Source organism: Coturnix japonica, chromosome 1 (genome assembly GCF_001577835.2).
Source record: "Coturnix japonica isolate 7356 chromosome 1, Coturnix japonica 2.1, whole genome shotgun sequence".
NCBI lineage: Eukaryota > Metazoa > Chordata > Aves > Galliformes > Phasianidae > Coturnix > Coturnix japonica.
Window position 1 is genome coordinate 25,922,810 of NC_029516.1, and position 16,263 is coordinate 25,939,072.

Here is a 16,263-nt window from a genome sequence, read left to right on the forward strand (position 1 = left end):
CATGTTAATGTAAAAATGGTTAAAATAGTACTCAGGTACTTACAGTCTTCATGCAGCCCGTGGAAGACCCTCGGGGACCATATGTTGCTGATATTTCCAAGCTCGCTGTCTTAGCCTCTCTTAACTATCAAACACTGAGACATGGGCTTGAATTCTGACCTGTAATTGTAACGTTTTCTTGTTAGTGTGCTTGCCAGTCCAGCACAGTCTCTTGTCAGCTCATCTGCCAAGCAAGAATGCAGTATTGCTCAAAGGATCAAGCATGGACTTCTTAACAGTTCATATTTTCCATGGTTTGTAAGGAGAAGAGAGTGTGTGCTATATGTATCACATGGACTCGTGGTTCAATGAGTTTGGTCAGTCAGTGCTTCATTGAAAACAGACTCTCTGTAATGTGTCCTTATGAGCTTTCTCTTAAAGACATCTTCTCACAGAGAGGTGGAAATGGGATTCTAAGGCTTTCACATTTCTGTTTTTAAAGCTATCTGTGCATTATGCCCTCCACTTCACAAGAAGCAAGCCCATGGATATTATTGAGTGGATATGGGTGAATTTTTGTGCCATGGGAGCTGGGATACTGAACAAATAAGTCTTTGTAGAACATCTATATTGGAAGGGACTCATAGGGATCAAGCCCAGCTCCCTAGTACAATCTGATCATAGTGCAAAGTGTCTTCTAAGATGAGATCTATTGTTCTTACAAAAATTGGCTTTAATTCACGAAGTCAGTAAAAAAATAATACTGAAACAAAATACTATGTGAGCTGTGCATAGGAAACCTTTGCATGTGACTTTCCTCATTCGTGTGGAAAGATGATCTTTGTTTATGTCTCTCAAGACGGAGATGACAATCCATAGAGTTTCAAACTGTTGGGTTTGAGGCTTGGAGAAGAATAAATTAGTAAGGGTTCAGTGAATGTCCATCTACTTCACCTTCTTCTGTCCATAACTCACATTTCCTGCTTCTCTCACCCTTCCCACTTTATCCCAACAGCAGATCCTAAGGTCAGTCACTGGCCAGTGTATTTCCAAATAGGAGACTAGAAAACAAGGTTATCCAAGAAAATCCTCCTACTATGTCAGAGATTAGTTGGAAGGTTCCAGCCTCCAAACCACAGATGATTTCTTTCCTCACTTGTGACTGTAGTGTTTCCTTATGGTTTATATTGTTTTCCAAATAGAATCAGCATTTGGACAGAAACAGTGTAGAGAAAAAGCTTCCCAATTGCCTTGTGCTAAGTTCTCACTAATGCTAAATTATGGCAATCGTGACAAATTTTAGGATGCTGTACACATTTGAGGAGAGGAAGAACACATTATGCTTAATAAGGCTTTAAAGGATGCTTCATTGTTGATTTTTAGTTGAAATTGAATGTTATGGTCTTGAATGACCCATATGTTTCTGTTTCTGTCTAATAGGTGTGCAGTAGGTAATGAGTATTGTCTTTTTATTCATTCCAATAATGCAGTCTAAGTGTTTGTGTGAATTACAATTTGCAATTTCATTTCAGTAGTTCAATTAACATAAAACGATTGAAAATAGGTCTGAAATTTGTGAAAAGCAATACAGTATGTGTACACGTTTTGCAAAATAGTTACTAAGTCTAAATGTTGAAAAAGGTCAGCAGAATTCTTATATATTAAAAAATAAGTTCTGGGCGCTCTTCCTTGTAAGCATCTTAAATAATAAAAATATTCATCAAATAAAATATCACTGATTTTCTTAATACTATTTTTTCCTTAACTAATAAGTGATGTATACCAACTATTATTTAATTTAATTAACATAGAATTTTAATGTAGGTAAACTTCTCACAATGTTTTTTTTCTGTTCTCCAGCAATGGCAAGTCGGCAGGTAGACATTGCTACTCAAGGATGGTTCATTGGACTTATGTGTGCTGTTGCACTTCTTATCTTGATATTACTGATTGTTTGCTTCATAAGGAGAAATAAAGGTGGCAAATATCCAGGTATGACATGTAACAATAAAAGTAAAATTTATCTACTGGTAATCAGTCCATTTAAGACAGATCTCAGGTTACATTTGCTGCTAATTTATACACAATTGCATTGTATTTGTGAGAAATCAGTCCTAGTGTTTGGTAGTGTTTGGGAGGAATCTGCCTACTGGTAGAAAACTTCTGTCCCTAAGAAGAGGTATCTCCCTCATCCTTAGAGGACTGATTCTATTACCCTACAGTAACAGAGGGTTGAGCTTTCTTTGGGATACTTGGCCATCCTGCCAGAGCTGCACACCCCAATTTAGTCTTTAAAGTCAATTGAAAGAGCTGATTTAAAACTCTTATTAGCTTTTTACTGCCTTAATTTTAGCATGTCTTCAGATTACAAATGGCTATAAAAAAGTAGTAAATTGTTTTAATATGAAATTATAGCAGCCAGATTAATTTCAAGGTGTTATGAATTATCATGAGGAATGATTCATACCATCTTAATTAACAGTGTATAAACTGATGATGTACTAATTAAGTGTGGAAATGACCGGGATAAAAGATAAGAGATAATATATTGGATTATATAACTGTATTTGCTGAACACGGTAATAAAAATATCAAAATAAAAGTATCAAAATAAATATAATAATGATAATAATAATAAAAATAGTAAAAATAATATTAAAAAAAAAAAAAAGAAAGGAAATGAAAAGACAAAGAGAACCATGAAGAATATAATTTTTGACCAGTATTTTATTTTACTCTGACAACAATCTTAATTTATGGGAATTTGTTTTTTGTAAATACTTATCTTCTCAGATACTGGCAGGTTTCTGTGCTGCATAGTTGCATGCAGACAAATTACATGCAAAAATTAACACAAGACATAAGCATTCTTACTAGTAAATGAAAACTGTAACAGAGATGTGCAAGAGATAAGTCTGTGTTAAATTCTGGTTCTGTTTTATGTGTTTTTGCTTTGCTTTTGATCATTTCATAGAAAGGAAAGAAAAAGAAATAATGAACAGACCAAGCCTATTCTTTTCTAATATTAATATTTTTGAAAAGATGTTTAAAATCTCCTAGAGACTCTACTCCAGTACCTTTACTGCATTGTTAGGGCGTGACATGGAAGCAGAAGGAGACAAGCAGTGAATACAAGTGAATTTTATTCAATTTCATCAGTCAATATGGGAGAAATATCAAGAGGCAATATGGAATGTGGATATTTAGATTTCAGTAAACAATGGCTCTGCTAATAACACTAGAACATGAAATATTTCAGTATTTTTTTAAACAAATACTTATATTGAAATGTGAGAAAGGAGAAGTTTTATTAGTGCAAGATTGACACAGTGTTTTGTACTTGAATTAAGATAAAATTCTGTAATTAACAGATCTTTTCCTTCAGAAGAAGACATATAGCAGTCTAAGGCTTCAGTTCAATACATTATTTTTATTCAAACCATATTCTAGGCAAATCTGATCAGTTGGAGAAGTTAAGGTCTTAAAGGTTTCTAGCCTTGCATTTTAATGATAAAAAATATTATTTCAAACATTTCAGTGAAGGAAAAGGAGGATGCACATGCTGATCCAGAGATACAGCCTATGAAGGAAGATGATGGAACGTTTGGTGAATACAGGTGAGCACCTGATGTGGTTTGTTCTGTTTACTCTTTGTATCACGTGTACTTTAGGTAATATCACACTTGCAATTTCAAAACTAACTTTATTTCAGTGTTGAGAAAGATTCTGCTTCTGTTGTTCTGTAGAACTATAGAGAGCATTTCAACTATGCTATAAGAAAAAAATTCTGAGATTAACTAATTGAGAGTAATTAGAAAAAGCCACTGTTGCAAGCTGAAATCCAGATTCAAACACAGTTGTCTCAAAGGGAGGAATCTTTTTTTATAAACCCATGTTTCAGGTATTTAGAATATCAGATACAGTACGCCTTCACCCTTTTAGTTAGGGTACATTTGATGTTATGTCTTTTGAAAATACGTTTCTAATTGAAGTTTCATAACGATGGTCTTGTGTTCCACTGACTGGAAAACAAATGCATTTAAAATGCCACTAATTGTAACACCTAATAGCAAGGCAGCAACGTTAAACAGGGAGATGAGGGAATGTCCCATGGGGAAAAACAGATCTTTCCACGTATTTCAGTGCAAGAAAAAGAGAAAGCAGCTTCAAAGCACGCAACGCGGCTCTTATTCCTGACTCTCTTCCTTCATTCTAAAAGTAGTGTAGCTGAATCTCCTGACATCACAATAAGCGTGCTTTAGCAAGTCCATTCACAGGAGTAGAGGTTATGAAATAAAATAACAGCATATTATTTGGTGTTTTCGAACCACTATTTTTCAAGTAATGTTCTTAGTTTCTAAATATGTCTATGCTGTTATATTTTACTTAGGTACTGTAATGCACTTTACACTGTATTCCTGTGTTACAAATTATTGCAAGAAAACCCTTATTACTTTGAAAATTCTTAACTTACACACACTTACACACAAAGGAGAAAAAGAACACCAGTTTTTCCAAGAAAAATTGTCTTGCTTTAGCTTTCTTGTGTAAGAGAAATGTGCATATGGATCTGACTGTATTAGATTTCCAATTCTGAATATCAAAGAGCAGTTTCTGTTTGTTCTTACTTGTATTTATTTTTTTAAACCGATGCTGTTCTGTTCATAGGTTAATCGTTTTTGTGTACCATTTTATTACAGCTTTAAGTGTATATGTGCTAATCAAATTTAGCTGATAAAAGCAGTAGCATAAAACAGCATTTGGAAGCAGATGTAAATAAGTACTGTATATATTTTCCTACGCAGTCCAGTTTGCATTCTCATTTACCACTCCTCTGCTTTTCAGTACTTGGAACTTTCAGCAGCAGAAACTGGCCCTTGTACATAATTGTACAAATTCTGTGATTTGAATAAATGTTTTTGTAGGTCTAAACTAAAATTATTGAAATCTACTTTCATGTGTGACCTGCAGCAGGGTTTGAGTTTGTCTCCATGTTGAAGAGACTTAGGTCAATCTAAAGAACCACATAGTATTTTATTAAATGATTGTATTTATATACCACTTTTCTGGTGAAAATGGACCTTTGCATGCCTAGCTTTCAGACTTGTTCATGTGCTCATCCTATTTACCATGCAAAAATTCCTTTCTAAAATGTATTTCTGTGTAATTAGTCTATGTTGGGCTTTCCTCTTTTTTCCTTAGAGACAGGGCAGCAGCAGCAACCAGTCAGATTACAGAAGATATTTTGGCACCCTCTCTGCAGCCCAGCATCCTTGCAGTCACTCAGTTCCCAGTTTGTCTGTCTCACATGGCATTGGTCACGATGCAGTGTTTTTATGAGGACAAGAGGCATAGGGTCTCCCTTGAACAAAAATGTGTTTTTTGAAAGGTTTAAAAGTCCAAGTATTTTGAACTTTTTTCATCACTTCAGGTCCATGTCTGCTTGGACAGGAAAGAAAATGGACAAGGAAAAGAAAAGAAAAGGTAGCTGTGCAAGTTCTTCTGAAGCAGACCCTGTCTTTACCAAAGCAAAGTCTGTGAGATCTGACAGATCCGACTTCTTCAAAAGGTCAGGGGATCAATATTCGAACATCAGATCAGAGACCTCCTACACCAGGAGGAAAGCTAGGCAGTCTGCAGAGCTTAGAAGGGCTAGTTCTGTCTCTGCTTCCCTCTGCCAAGAGGAAAAGAGGTACAGGCATGGCTCTAGACGTCATGCTTCTGAGCAACAGATAATGGGTTTGGATGAGGGCTCAAATTCTCAGGCAGAACATCCACCCCCTTTCCACCAACCCCTCAGCTGCAACTCAATCTGTGGCTCACTGGCAAGGCAGCATTCTTCTCTCCTGCACCGATTCAGCCAGACCCCAGACTACAGCTCAGATTCAGAAGACACTCAGAGCTCCAACCACAGGAAGGTAAGACCTTCTGCTACTACTCATTTCTCTGAGTCTGAAAAGAATTCATTAATGAAAGCTGTAATTTTGCCTGAGCTAGCTACTGTCTTAAAGGATGCACTCACAGCAGCCAGACAAAGTATAAATTCTGTGGCACAAACTAGGTCCCACTCAATAAAGTATCCCAGGATACCAGTTACAGGAGTTCCAGTGGTTCCTCTAGGGGCAGTGGGGAGCAGTTCCCAAACTTTTGAGTCTGATCAAATAGGCAGTTTGAAAGATCAAGCAACTTCTGGGAAGGAGAGAGTTGATGCTTACAAGGCTTTGGAGGTTGATTCATCCCCTGAAGATGAGGAGGTGTCATCTGAATCCCCTACAGAAGACGAAGAAGGACCAGATGCTATACGTAAGTTTGGCATGGAAAATCAGAGTTATCTGTTCAAGCACATTAAAAGAGTGTTAATGCTGAAAACTTCCAAAGGTGAAAGCTCTTCAGAAGAAATGCCTATCTTATCTGAAGAAGGCAAGGTAGATAATGCACTTCCTATCCATTCAACAGTGGAAAATCTCATCTGTAGGATTTGGGGTAATCCTGAGGCAAAACATGAAGCCCCAGAAATCCTGCGTAAGTTGTATCCTCTGCCAGTGGATAAAGCTGCTTTGTGGGGGACCTTGCCTAAGGTAGACAGGCCATTGATTACTGCTGATCCTGTGCTTTCATTGCCTGCTAACGTAGATGCTCTCCCTAAAGATCTTACTGATAGAAAGATTGAAGAAGAAATCAAAAGATCTTTCAAGCTGGTAGCAGCCCAGCTTGGAGTGTCTATCTACTGCACTTATGCTTCTAAAGCATTACTGGTATGGCTGGAGGAAGAACAAGCCAGAGTCAAAAGAAAATGGGTCCCATCTGGTGCCATACGGAGGAAGCACAGACTGTGTAAACTTGCAGCTAATTTTATCCATGATGCAGCTGAGGATTCTCTTAGACTCACAGTTAAAAATATGGCATGCCTCACAGTAGCCTGGAGAGCTATATGGCTGCGTCCTTGGACCTCATCACTAGATCTCAGATATCAGCTGCTCTCTTTACCATACACTGGTGGCAAACTATTTGGTGAATCCTTGGTCCAGATCCTGAAGGACTTTGCAGAACACAAACAGTCCTTACATCTAATGAAAAAAAAAATGCTCTTTTGGCCATTCGTTTTCTTCTCCTCACAGGTCTCAGAGTTCCTTCCGTTCTCCTCCAAAGTTTAAAGGAGGGAAGGGAAAATACAAGATCTCACAGTCTTTTCATGCCAGCTATGAAAGGACATCTCGTTTTCAGAGAGACACCAGACCATCAAGAGGAACTTTCTAAGAACAGCTAAAATTATCTTTCTTTCTCAGGAACTGGGGAAACTGAAAAATACTGAAATCTATGCTGAATAAACTTCAGTATTTCAGGGCAAGTAAGGCCAATGCTTTGAAAATGTATTATTTCAAAATAAGATTTGTATTATTAAATTAATAATACATAATAATAATAGCTAATTATGATTTCCTATAGAAGCAGATATATATTATAGGGAGGTTTTTGGCACATTCAGCTTCTAATATTCCCCAGTATTCTTGTAGTGGCTTGGACTTGTTTGAAATGTTGCAGTCTTCAATGATGTTTCTTCTTCTGAGAGCATAGTTTCTACAGAAAATAGCTTTTTTTTTTTTTTTTTTTTTTTTTTTTTTCCCATATTGATCTCATGGAGGAAAAAATAATGTTTCTGGAGTCACAGATTGACTGGATGTACAGTGTTCCTGTGATCGGTGGCATACACAGTTCCTCTAGAATTACTGCCCTACAATCCCAGTGGTTTTCTCATTTGGAAAGAAACAGTGGACAATGTTTACACCAAGAAAATGCAAGAAGAACAACAAATGCTGTAAATGTGTTTATTTAAATTTAAAAGAAAAACTATACAGAGCTCCTGTTCCAGTCACTGTAGCCCAAATTTCCGTACTGGGTCATAAATCAAGAGAGATTAGGAACAAATGGCATCTATAGACCTATCGATTCATGGGTGGGGAGAGTTTTCAGGCATACATTTCTTATTTAGCTTTATGAAAATAGAGCTTTTTGCATCTCTTCTTATATGATATCCCAGTGTATTTGTCCTCAAAGGAAGATCAAACAGGATAAGGCATATATAGTAGCAGGACTGCTAGTGTGCCTACACAGGCTATTTGCACATTTTGTTGAATTCCTTTGCCTTTTTTCTTCATCGTTTTGACACACGTAATTTTTTCTAGAAATTCCTAGCTATGCTCTGGGAGACTTTCTGGAAATGGTTAATGGAGAATTGTGAGGCCAACAGATAATGTATTAGTCTTCCTGCTTTGTCTAGGTTTACTAACAATGAGGATATAGTTTGTAAATACAACAGTATTTTTTTATGCTGTTTTATTGCAGCCTAGGTTTGTTTCCAGGGGAACCTAGCAATGATTTGTGCCTCACAGCGGTTATAAGGTTGATCCTTTCTAGCACTAGAGATGATGTCAGTAGACTGCCTCTGGAGGATTCCTGTCTCTGAGTAGTCTGATTGGATTTGGCAGTGATCTTACCGTGTCCTCATTCACACATGCATTCTTTCTTTGATGGTTCTTATTTTAATTCTTGAGCATCTGCCATCACCTGCTTTTTAAAATCAGTTCTTTGTTTTTTCGTTGTACAGGTTTCCTCCTGAAATAGCAAGGGAGGAAAGTTTGATTAAATTTATCTCGAGCTTGTTTTTCTTTACAACTTTTTTTCTAGGAGTAGATCAAATTCTTAGGCTAACAACTCTTTCAGCCTTCGGCCAGGAACTTAATCTTCCGTTTTTTCATCTTCTGTCATGACTGAAGATTACAGACACGCTAAAGAAAATCTGCTCAAAAAAAACCAAAAAAACCAAAAAAAAAAACAACCAAGATAGATGTGCCTTTGTCTTAAGTAGATTGGAAATAATACGAAGTTTTGAAATCTGAATTATTTGTGTAAGAGTATAGGGAGAAGTATAGTCTGCACAGTCCTCCGGATCTCTTATCAGTTAAGGAGTGTGAGCAGATGTCCATTAGGCATTGAATCAGAGTTTGTCCTGGAATCTACAACAAAGCCTTGGTGTAATGTACTTCTGTGCCTTTATTTGTGTGCTTATACTTAGATATTTCCGGTCTGTTGACCTGAAGGCACAAAACAAGAAATTCACTACCAACAGATTTCTTCATCATCATCCTCTTTCTGCATCCAGTATCTCAGAATGTTTTACCCGTTTTGTTTGTTTTGTGTTGCCTTTCATCTGACAGCTGTGCTATAAGGAAAAGTAGTATATTGCTAACCATATATTGAGTTGTTTTGCATGTCCATGAATGTGGCAAAGTTTAGTGGGAACTAGTTGCCTGCTGGACTGCAGAGGCATCGTAATACTGTCTTCCCCATTCTGACTGGTTGCTGCATGTACCCATATCTAAGGAAGAAAAGTTGAAAAGTTGAAAGAAGAAAGGAGATTTCAAGGTACATATTTCTTTCAATAACTCATGCCCTTGTGAAATGGAAGTACTTGTTAAAAATTGTTTGTACTTTGCATTTACACATTATTTTTACCTCCGTACTTCATCTCTCTTAATCATTGTCTGAAAATTTACTGCATGTTTCATAGAACTAAGAGGGAAAAGAAATATGTATTAGCAATCATCTCAGAAAAGTATTTAGAGTTTTAGATTCTGCCTTGCTATCAAATTCTTGTTGAAATGGCATGAAATGCCTGATACATATTGGTACATGGCAAAATGTCTGGTGCATTTCAGTGTTTATTGAGTAACTTTCATCCTTAAAAAGCTAGTAGTGTGGAAAATATCTACAAGACAACAAATCTTCATTTCATGGTCTTCTGATCTAAAGACAAAATTCAGTCACATTCTCATCTCCAGTTCCATTCCAGCCTTCTTGTCTCATTGTTAGCTGTGAGCACTGCATACATGACACGTTTCAAAATAGTTCTTAAATTTTCCATTGTAACGTCAGTTAACCCAACTTGTACTTTCTGTTTCAGCTCAGAATATTGCACTAGATTAGTTTAAAAGTCAGCAAGCAAAACCACAAACAAAAACTAAAAGAAGAAGTGATCTATGCTGGTTGCATTTTGGTCTAATTTTATGAAAAGTCATTAACAAGATTAGAAAATCTTGCAGATTCTGTATCAACATTTCTGACCTTAAAGTGTTTTTGCAATATTATATAGTCTAAAGCTGAAAGTTTCATATAACTCTTTGGACATCAATATTAATAACAAGACAACTGAGTGGCTTTTGTAGTTGGCCTCTTGGCAGCACACAGAAAACCCATTCTAATCCCCAGAGTTCTGGAGTCCCTTCTCTGTTTTGCACAACCGGGGTTGCAAAAGTGCTGTCCAAAATGTTGATGATGTCTTCACTTTTTTTTCTCTCTCTCCTCTTTCTTTTCTCTTTTATTCTCCCTTTCTTTCATTTCCGTCCAAAACTCTGTGTTCATCTAATACAAGAGTTTTAATCCAGCTTGACAAAGAATCAAGGCCCCATTCAATGTTTCCTCTTCCTGAAAAGGAGAGGAAAGCACCTTGGTTAATCCCACTTCTTTTTTCAATGCCAGAGTTTGGGAGTACTTCTTTCTAGACTTTTCTGGCTAAAGAGGAAAGAATCCCCAGGTTCAGGCTTGATTTTACACCTGCTGTAACTGTGTTCTTATACCAGCACCCGCCTCCATGCAGGTACACACCTGGGTAAATCTGTGTTTTCTTTGTTTTTATACAGACAGTAGAATCTGTATCCTTACTAATATCTAGAAAAATTACAGACAGAATGCAACCAACTGCGTCATTATTTATTTATTGTTTAGTTTGTAAATAAATTTTGTTTCCAAACAAACAAACAAAAAAGCAACAAAGATCAACACATAGGGAAAGTTTCCATACATATACTTATCAAAGATGTAAATTAAAATTGAGCTTTTTATTGGATTAGACACAAAAATGTCTGAAATGTGGATATTTTTAGTACAGTGATGGTGTATTATTTACTTACTTTATACTTCCAGCCTAGTGAATTACACTGGATAGGATCATGCTTTAGAACATTTACAGTTTCTTGTCCAGCTGGATAGGATGCAAATGCATTTTAATTTGTTTTCATGCCTACATATTACTGCATAAGCAATTGTGAAGCAATGTTCTTTACTAAATGCTATTACTAAGAAGTCTTTAAACACTGCAGGTCATTTTTCTCTGGGTGTAGGACCCGGTACCATTCAATGTGAGGGTCTAGTCTTCATTGCTTTTGTATAGCCTGTTTTAATGACTGTTGCCCTCAGAGGAGGGCATTGAAGAAAATACTTTGCTTTCTGACTAGGAGACTTGAACTTGCTTAGGATTTATAAACAGTCTGTTCTTTATTTAACCTTTTACATACAAGTGCCTTCCAAAATGATCTGTCTTTGTAATCTGCTCATGTTTTCAGTGTCATAAACATTTATGCTTTGCTGCTGAATGACTGACATTTTGGAGCAGAATTCATTTAAGTGTTCATAACCTAAATGTTTGCAGTGAGCACAGAAGATCAATCATCTGATATTTATCCTAATGCCGTGTACAAGCAATAACAAAAAACAAATTCAAGCCTGTACAGTCCAGTGTATTTGGCCTCTGTACAGTTTAATTTTAACATGAAGTTTTTCATAAGGTAAATGTTCCTACCACTTCTGTGTATACACAGAAAATCTCCTGCATGCTTAAAATAATAATAATAATAAAATGTTACATGCATATTAGAGGTATCCTTCTTTCAGAATGTGAAAACTTGGAGTTTTCCAAAGTAAAGGATGTTGAGATAAGGAATATCAGTTGGATGGAAAATGATGTAGTGGGTTGCTGAAATACTTCTCGATAGAACATTGATCAGTGAACACTATAATCTGTGACCTTGTCTATGCTATAATGTTTTGATTTTTCTGGATACTCAGAGGTAGTAGAAAAAGGAAAGCAAATACATTATTGGACGATCTAAGGTATTTGTTTATAGGAATTACAGTTAAAATAGTTTGCTGAACAGATATTCAATCTAAAAATGTGAATTTGACGTATTTTCATTTTCTCGATATTCTGTACATGTTTATTTACATTTTCCTTTAGATGGAAGTCATTAAGGAAAAAAAAAAAATATTTGCTCTTTGGTACCTGTATAAAGTCAAATGTTTTTTTTAAGACAAAGTTTAAGGCAGTTGCACCCAGCAGTGCAGCTGCCAATAGTGTTTTTCAGTTGGAAATGGTTTGGAGCTGCTGCTGAAATCTTCCTCTTGAGACTGAAGTGCAGTGTTGAGGATTAAGAAAAGAGCCCAGCTACATCTGTTTCACAAAATGCAGGCTTGTCACCGCTACAAATTTGTTTGGGATGCTGATGGTGCTGCAGCTTTTCCACTGACTGCAGTATTCTGCTAAATAAATCTTTCATCCTTGCCTTTCTTTCCTTGCCTGTTTCCCTGCCTTTCTTTCCTTTTCCCATTGTGCTCCAAATCATCCTTATCATTGCCTGAACATGTTTTCGATTATGGATTGAGATAGGGAGATTGATCTCATAAGCAATAAAAAACCTAAGCATGCGCTTAACTGCTCATTTCTAGCTAGTGTAAGCTGAACTTGTTGATTTACCTGTATGCAGTAAACGTTTTAGCAATTTTAAAAGCAACTTATTACTGATAAAATACTGATCACTATCAGGATATGGACTTTGCTTTTCTTCTTAGGCTATTTTCATTTGTTTCTTCTGCACCCTTTTAATGGAATATGTAGGTCTCTTGAAAGGTAAGATTAAAATTGTAAGTCTGGCCTGCATTGTGTAACAAATTATTTGAAGTGCAGCACTGTTATTTTCTTTGTACTAGTAAAGAAAATCAGTATATTCCATTTAACCGAATTCATTCTTCATTCGTGTTGAAGGAGTCAAAGAAATTAAGAAGTTTAACAGACTAACTTCACAGCACATCAGAACCTTGTTACTTTGAAGAACAAATAATTTTTTTTGGTAACTTTACAACCCCCTTTTTAATGCTTGCAGTTGCATCTAAATTGCTTCCAAGCCAAGGGCACAAGTCTTACCATTGAAAAGTCATGCACGGTGAAAAAAATAAAAACAGCCACAAAAAACCCACCTTCCCCTGAAGACATTCTCTGTTTAAACCATCACTACACCATGCATTCATGTCAATTGCATCATATCAATTTGTCTCTACAATGTGTTCAGATTTACTGAAGGATTATAGAGCTGCACACATGCTTCTTATGAACTCTGCATGCATTACTGATTTTGCCTTACAAAACGGTGCATCACTTAATTCCTTTCATTTGTTTGTTTGTGTCTCCAGTGATGCAGAGGACCATAAACCTCTAAAAAAAGGAAGTCGGACACCATCAGACAGAACTGTGAAAAAAGAAGACAGTGATGATAGTTTAGTTGACTATGGAGAAGGTGTAAATGGCCAGTTCAATGAGGATGGCTCCTTTATTGGACAATACAGCGGTAAAAAAGAGAAAGAACCTGCAGAAGGAAATGAAAGTTCTGAGGCTCCTTCTCCTGTAAATGCCATGAATTCATTTGTGTAATCAAAGAACTCGATTCCCTTGTGTTTTCTGTTTGTTTGCACTTGCACATCCTCCTTCTTGTACGATGAACACGCAGGTAACAAAGCTCCTCACCTCAAAGTGTTTATGCTATGAGAACGTGCTGGTCCATACAATTAAATGGTGTAATGACCAAGTGGGATGGTAATATGAATCAAGGTAAAAAATTCAAACTTTGTTTGGAACTTGGATTTTCTTACTTTTCTAAAAAAGGAACTGACACAGGAAAAAAAAAATAGCATTGACTTACAGTTTTGTTTCCTGTTGAAAATAGGGTATAATGCATGAAAAAAAGATACTACACAGTTCACAGTCTCATGATCACTATAAAAACATGGTTGGACAGTTTGTTATGCAGTCCTCAGCCAAATCCCTGGGTATGAATTCCATTTTCATTGTTAGTGTTATAGTAGTATTATATAGAACTTCAATGTCTTTGTGGACATTGTTGTGAAATTGGTGACTTAATGTCTAGCTTTCATATGTCTTTTTGCAAGACAGTTAGGAACAGTATGTACAGTATATAATTGCTAAATGATTTTAGTATGACACTTGCATTTGCTGATGCTTAATAAGGCCCTATTATCTGCTCTTTGCTCCTATTACTTTATAGCCTTTTTAATCTACCAAGTATTACAGCAGTACGGTGTTCTATTTTTTACATCAAAAAGCGTTGGATTGATTTTAGGGTATAAAAGATACGCATTGCAATGCATTTTGGAATTTGTACAGTCACTGAAAGAAAAACTTTAAAATGAGAGAAAATATTCCAGAAAATACAGGGCAAAATACATTCAGTGCCTTTATACAATATGCATTCCATAATGCACTGTACTATGAAATCAGTTGGTGCAGTAAACTGTGATTAGCGGACTACTATCATTGCCATAAATTAAAAAGTGTAAAATAAAACAGTGTTATGAAACTGTTGTGCTGAAAAGTGGGACGTTTCAAATGTTTTAAGTTAAACAAATGAGAATATGAGGGGTTTTTTTTGTTGTTGTTTGTTTTTTTTCCTTATAAAAAAACACTTTCTCGCCAGTTTCAGCACAACAGGTTTTCATGGCCTTAGAAGATTTATTTAAAGTAAGTAGTCAAGCAACCAGAAGTAAATTACTTCCTTACACATCAAGCTATAAGCTCTTGTAAAACAAAGAGTTAAAAACCAAGGCAGCCAACTACACCAGCAAGAGTGCATTTCCCTCTGTGTCACGGCTCAACCAGTGCGGCAGCTTTGGAATTATCTTCACCCTGAAGCAGTGTGGGGGATGCAGCTCACAACTGCACGATTCAGTCTGACAACTGCTCCTATGGTTTAGTGGTAAAGGTTTACCATTGTCAGTTACAAAATTATTTTCTCACATACGATATCAATCAAGTGTTTACCTCCAAATATAAATTTTATAACAACCTATGGTTGAAGGAATGCTCAGTTTCATTTGCCAATAAATTGGTTTTTCATAACTTGCATCAAGTTTAATTTTAAGTAAGCTTTTTATATGTAGATATTTTGTTGAATTTGTAAATACACTTAAAATGTAGGTGCTATATGCTTCTAGGTGTTACAAACAAATAAAACAAGAACGCTTATGTTGTACTGTGTAAGAAGTACTATAGCCCATGGTGTGCATGGTATTTTAAGGCATCTACTTCGATATTATTTTGGGGTTTTTTTTGTTTTGTTTTTGTTTTGTTTTGTTTTGTTTTTTGCTGTGACAACAAAATAGAGAACTGTTCTGCTTTCTTACTGCAGATTCCTAATTGAACCATTCAGAGCTTTCGCCGGTGCGTTACCTCAGATCATAGCACATCTTGCAGCATCCGTGTATATATTGTAGGTAAAGTACAGCTGAAGTACTCACAAGTGTATCTGTTTTAAGCTTCTTTCGCACCTTTGAGCTTTCTATTGATCCAGTTTTCTTAATGGGAACCGAAACAAGAAGTGAATTATACAAACACTGACTACAAAGCACAAAGAGAACATTTCGTAAGATTTGCCAATGGTTTTGGTAAAAAAAAAAAAAAGAGAATATAATTTTATTTAATTGTAGATGCTGAATGATCTGTGCATGTGGGGTAAACATACAGGCTTACTTCTGTAATAGTGCAACAGATTTTGTATTAAAAATAAATGTGGTTTTAAAATTTCACTGTTTGTTCTGTTTACACTAGCAGTAAAGATCTCATCTGATTTACCATCTAATTAAGAATTTGAAGTAGGAAAGAGCATAAAGCAACTCTCTCAGAAGCTGTTGCCATGGTGTTACAGGACTGCATATACTGCCGCCAAATCACTTATGGAATATCGCAGGTCTGTACATGCAACCATTTGAAAAGAAAGGTGAATTTTATCTGATCATTTGCCATTGAAATCTGCTGCAGCTTATGTTTTACTTCCATCAATGCTTTATTTAGTCACATTTCTGAGAAGAAAAAATATTGAAACGAACGGTTGTACCCGTACTTGTAAGTGTGAATGAGAGGAAATGTTCATTGCAAATTAAGAGCCTTCAAATAGGATCCTAAAGCCTAAATACAAAATTTGGAGCATTTTTAAACAGCAGTACATGAACTGAGAGGATTTGAAACAGCACCTCTTACAGTGTACGAAATCCATTGCAATGCTCTTTGCATACCTTGCCTATTCTGTGTATGAGTGGCTGGGCAGGAGGGCAGTTGCTCTGCTGAGAGGACTGCAGGGGAGCAATGGATTCCAAGAGGCACAGATG

The 16,263-nt window shown here is 36.2% G+C and overlaps 1 protein-coding gene across 50 annotated transcripts in view; it reads left to right on the forward strand.

Annotated features, from left to right (window-relative positions):
- The window catches only part of NRCAM (neuronal cell adhesion molecule), a 137,676-nt gene extending 121,992 nt beyond the window's left edge, over positions 1-15,684 (forward strand). For 21 of the 50 annotated variants that reach the window (XM_015854276.2, XM_015854388.2, XM_015854455.2 and 18 more), the window contains 4 exons: positions 1,840-1,971; positions 3,518-3,596; positions 5,411-5,897; positions 13,279-13,390. In XM_015854276.2, coding sequence (XP_015709762.1) covers positions 1,840-1,971; positions 3,518-3,596; positions 5,411-5,897; positions 13,279-13,281 — 701 coding nt within the window. In that variant the 3' untranslated portion in view covers positions 13,282-13,390. Of the gene's footprint in view, positions 1-1,839; positions 1,972-3,517; positions 3,597-5,410; positions 5,898-12,660; positions 12,719-13,278 lie in introns of all 50 variants that reach the window. The other 29 variants (XM_015854438.2, XM_032443121.1, XM_015854504.2 and 26 more) reach the window with 3 other exon arrangements.
- The last annotated feature ends 579 nt before the right edge of the window (positions 15,685-16,263 follow it).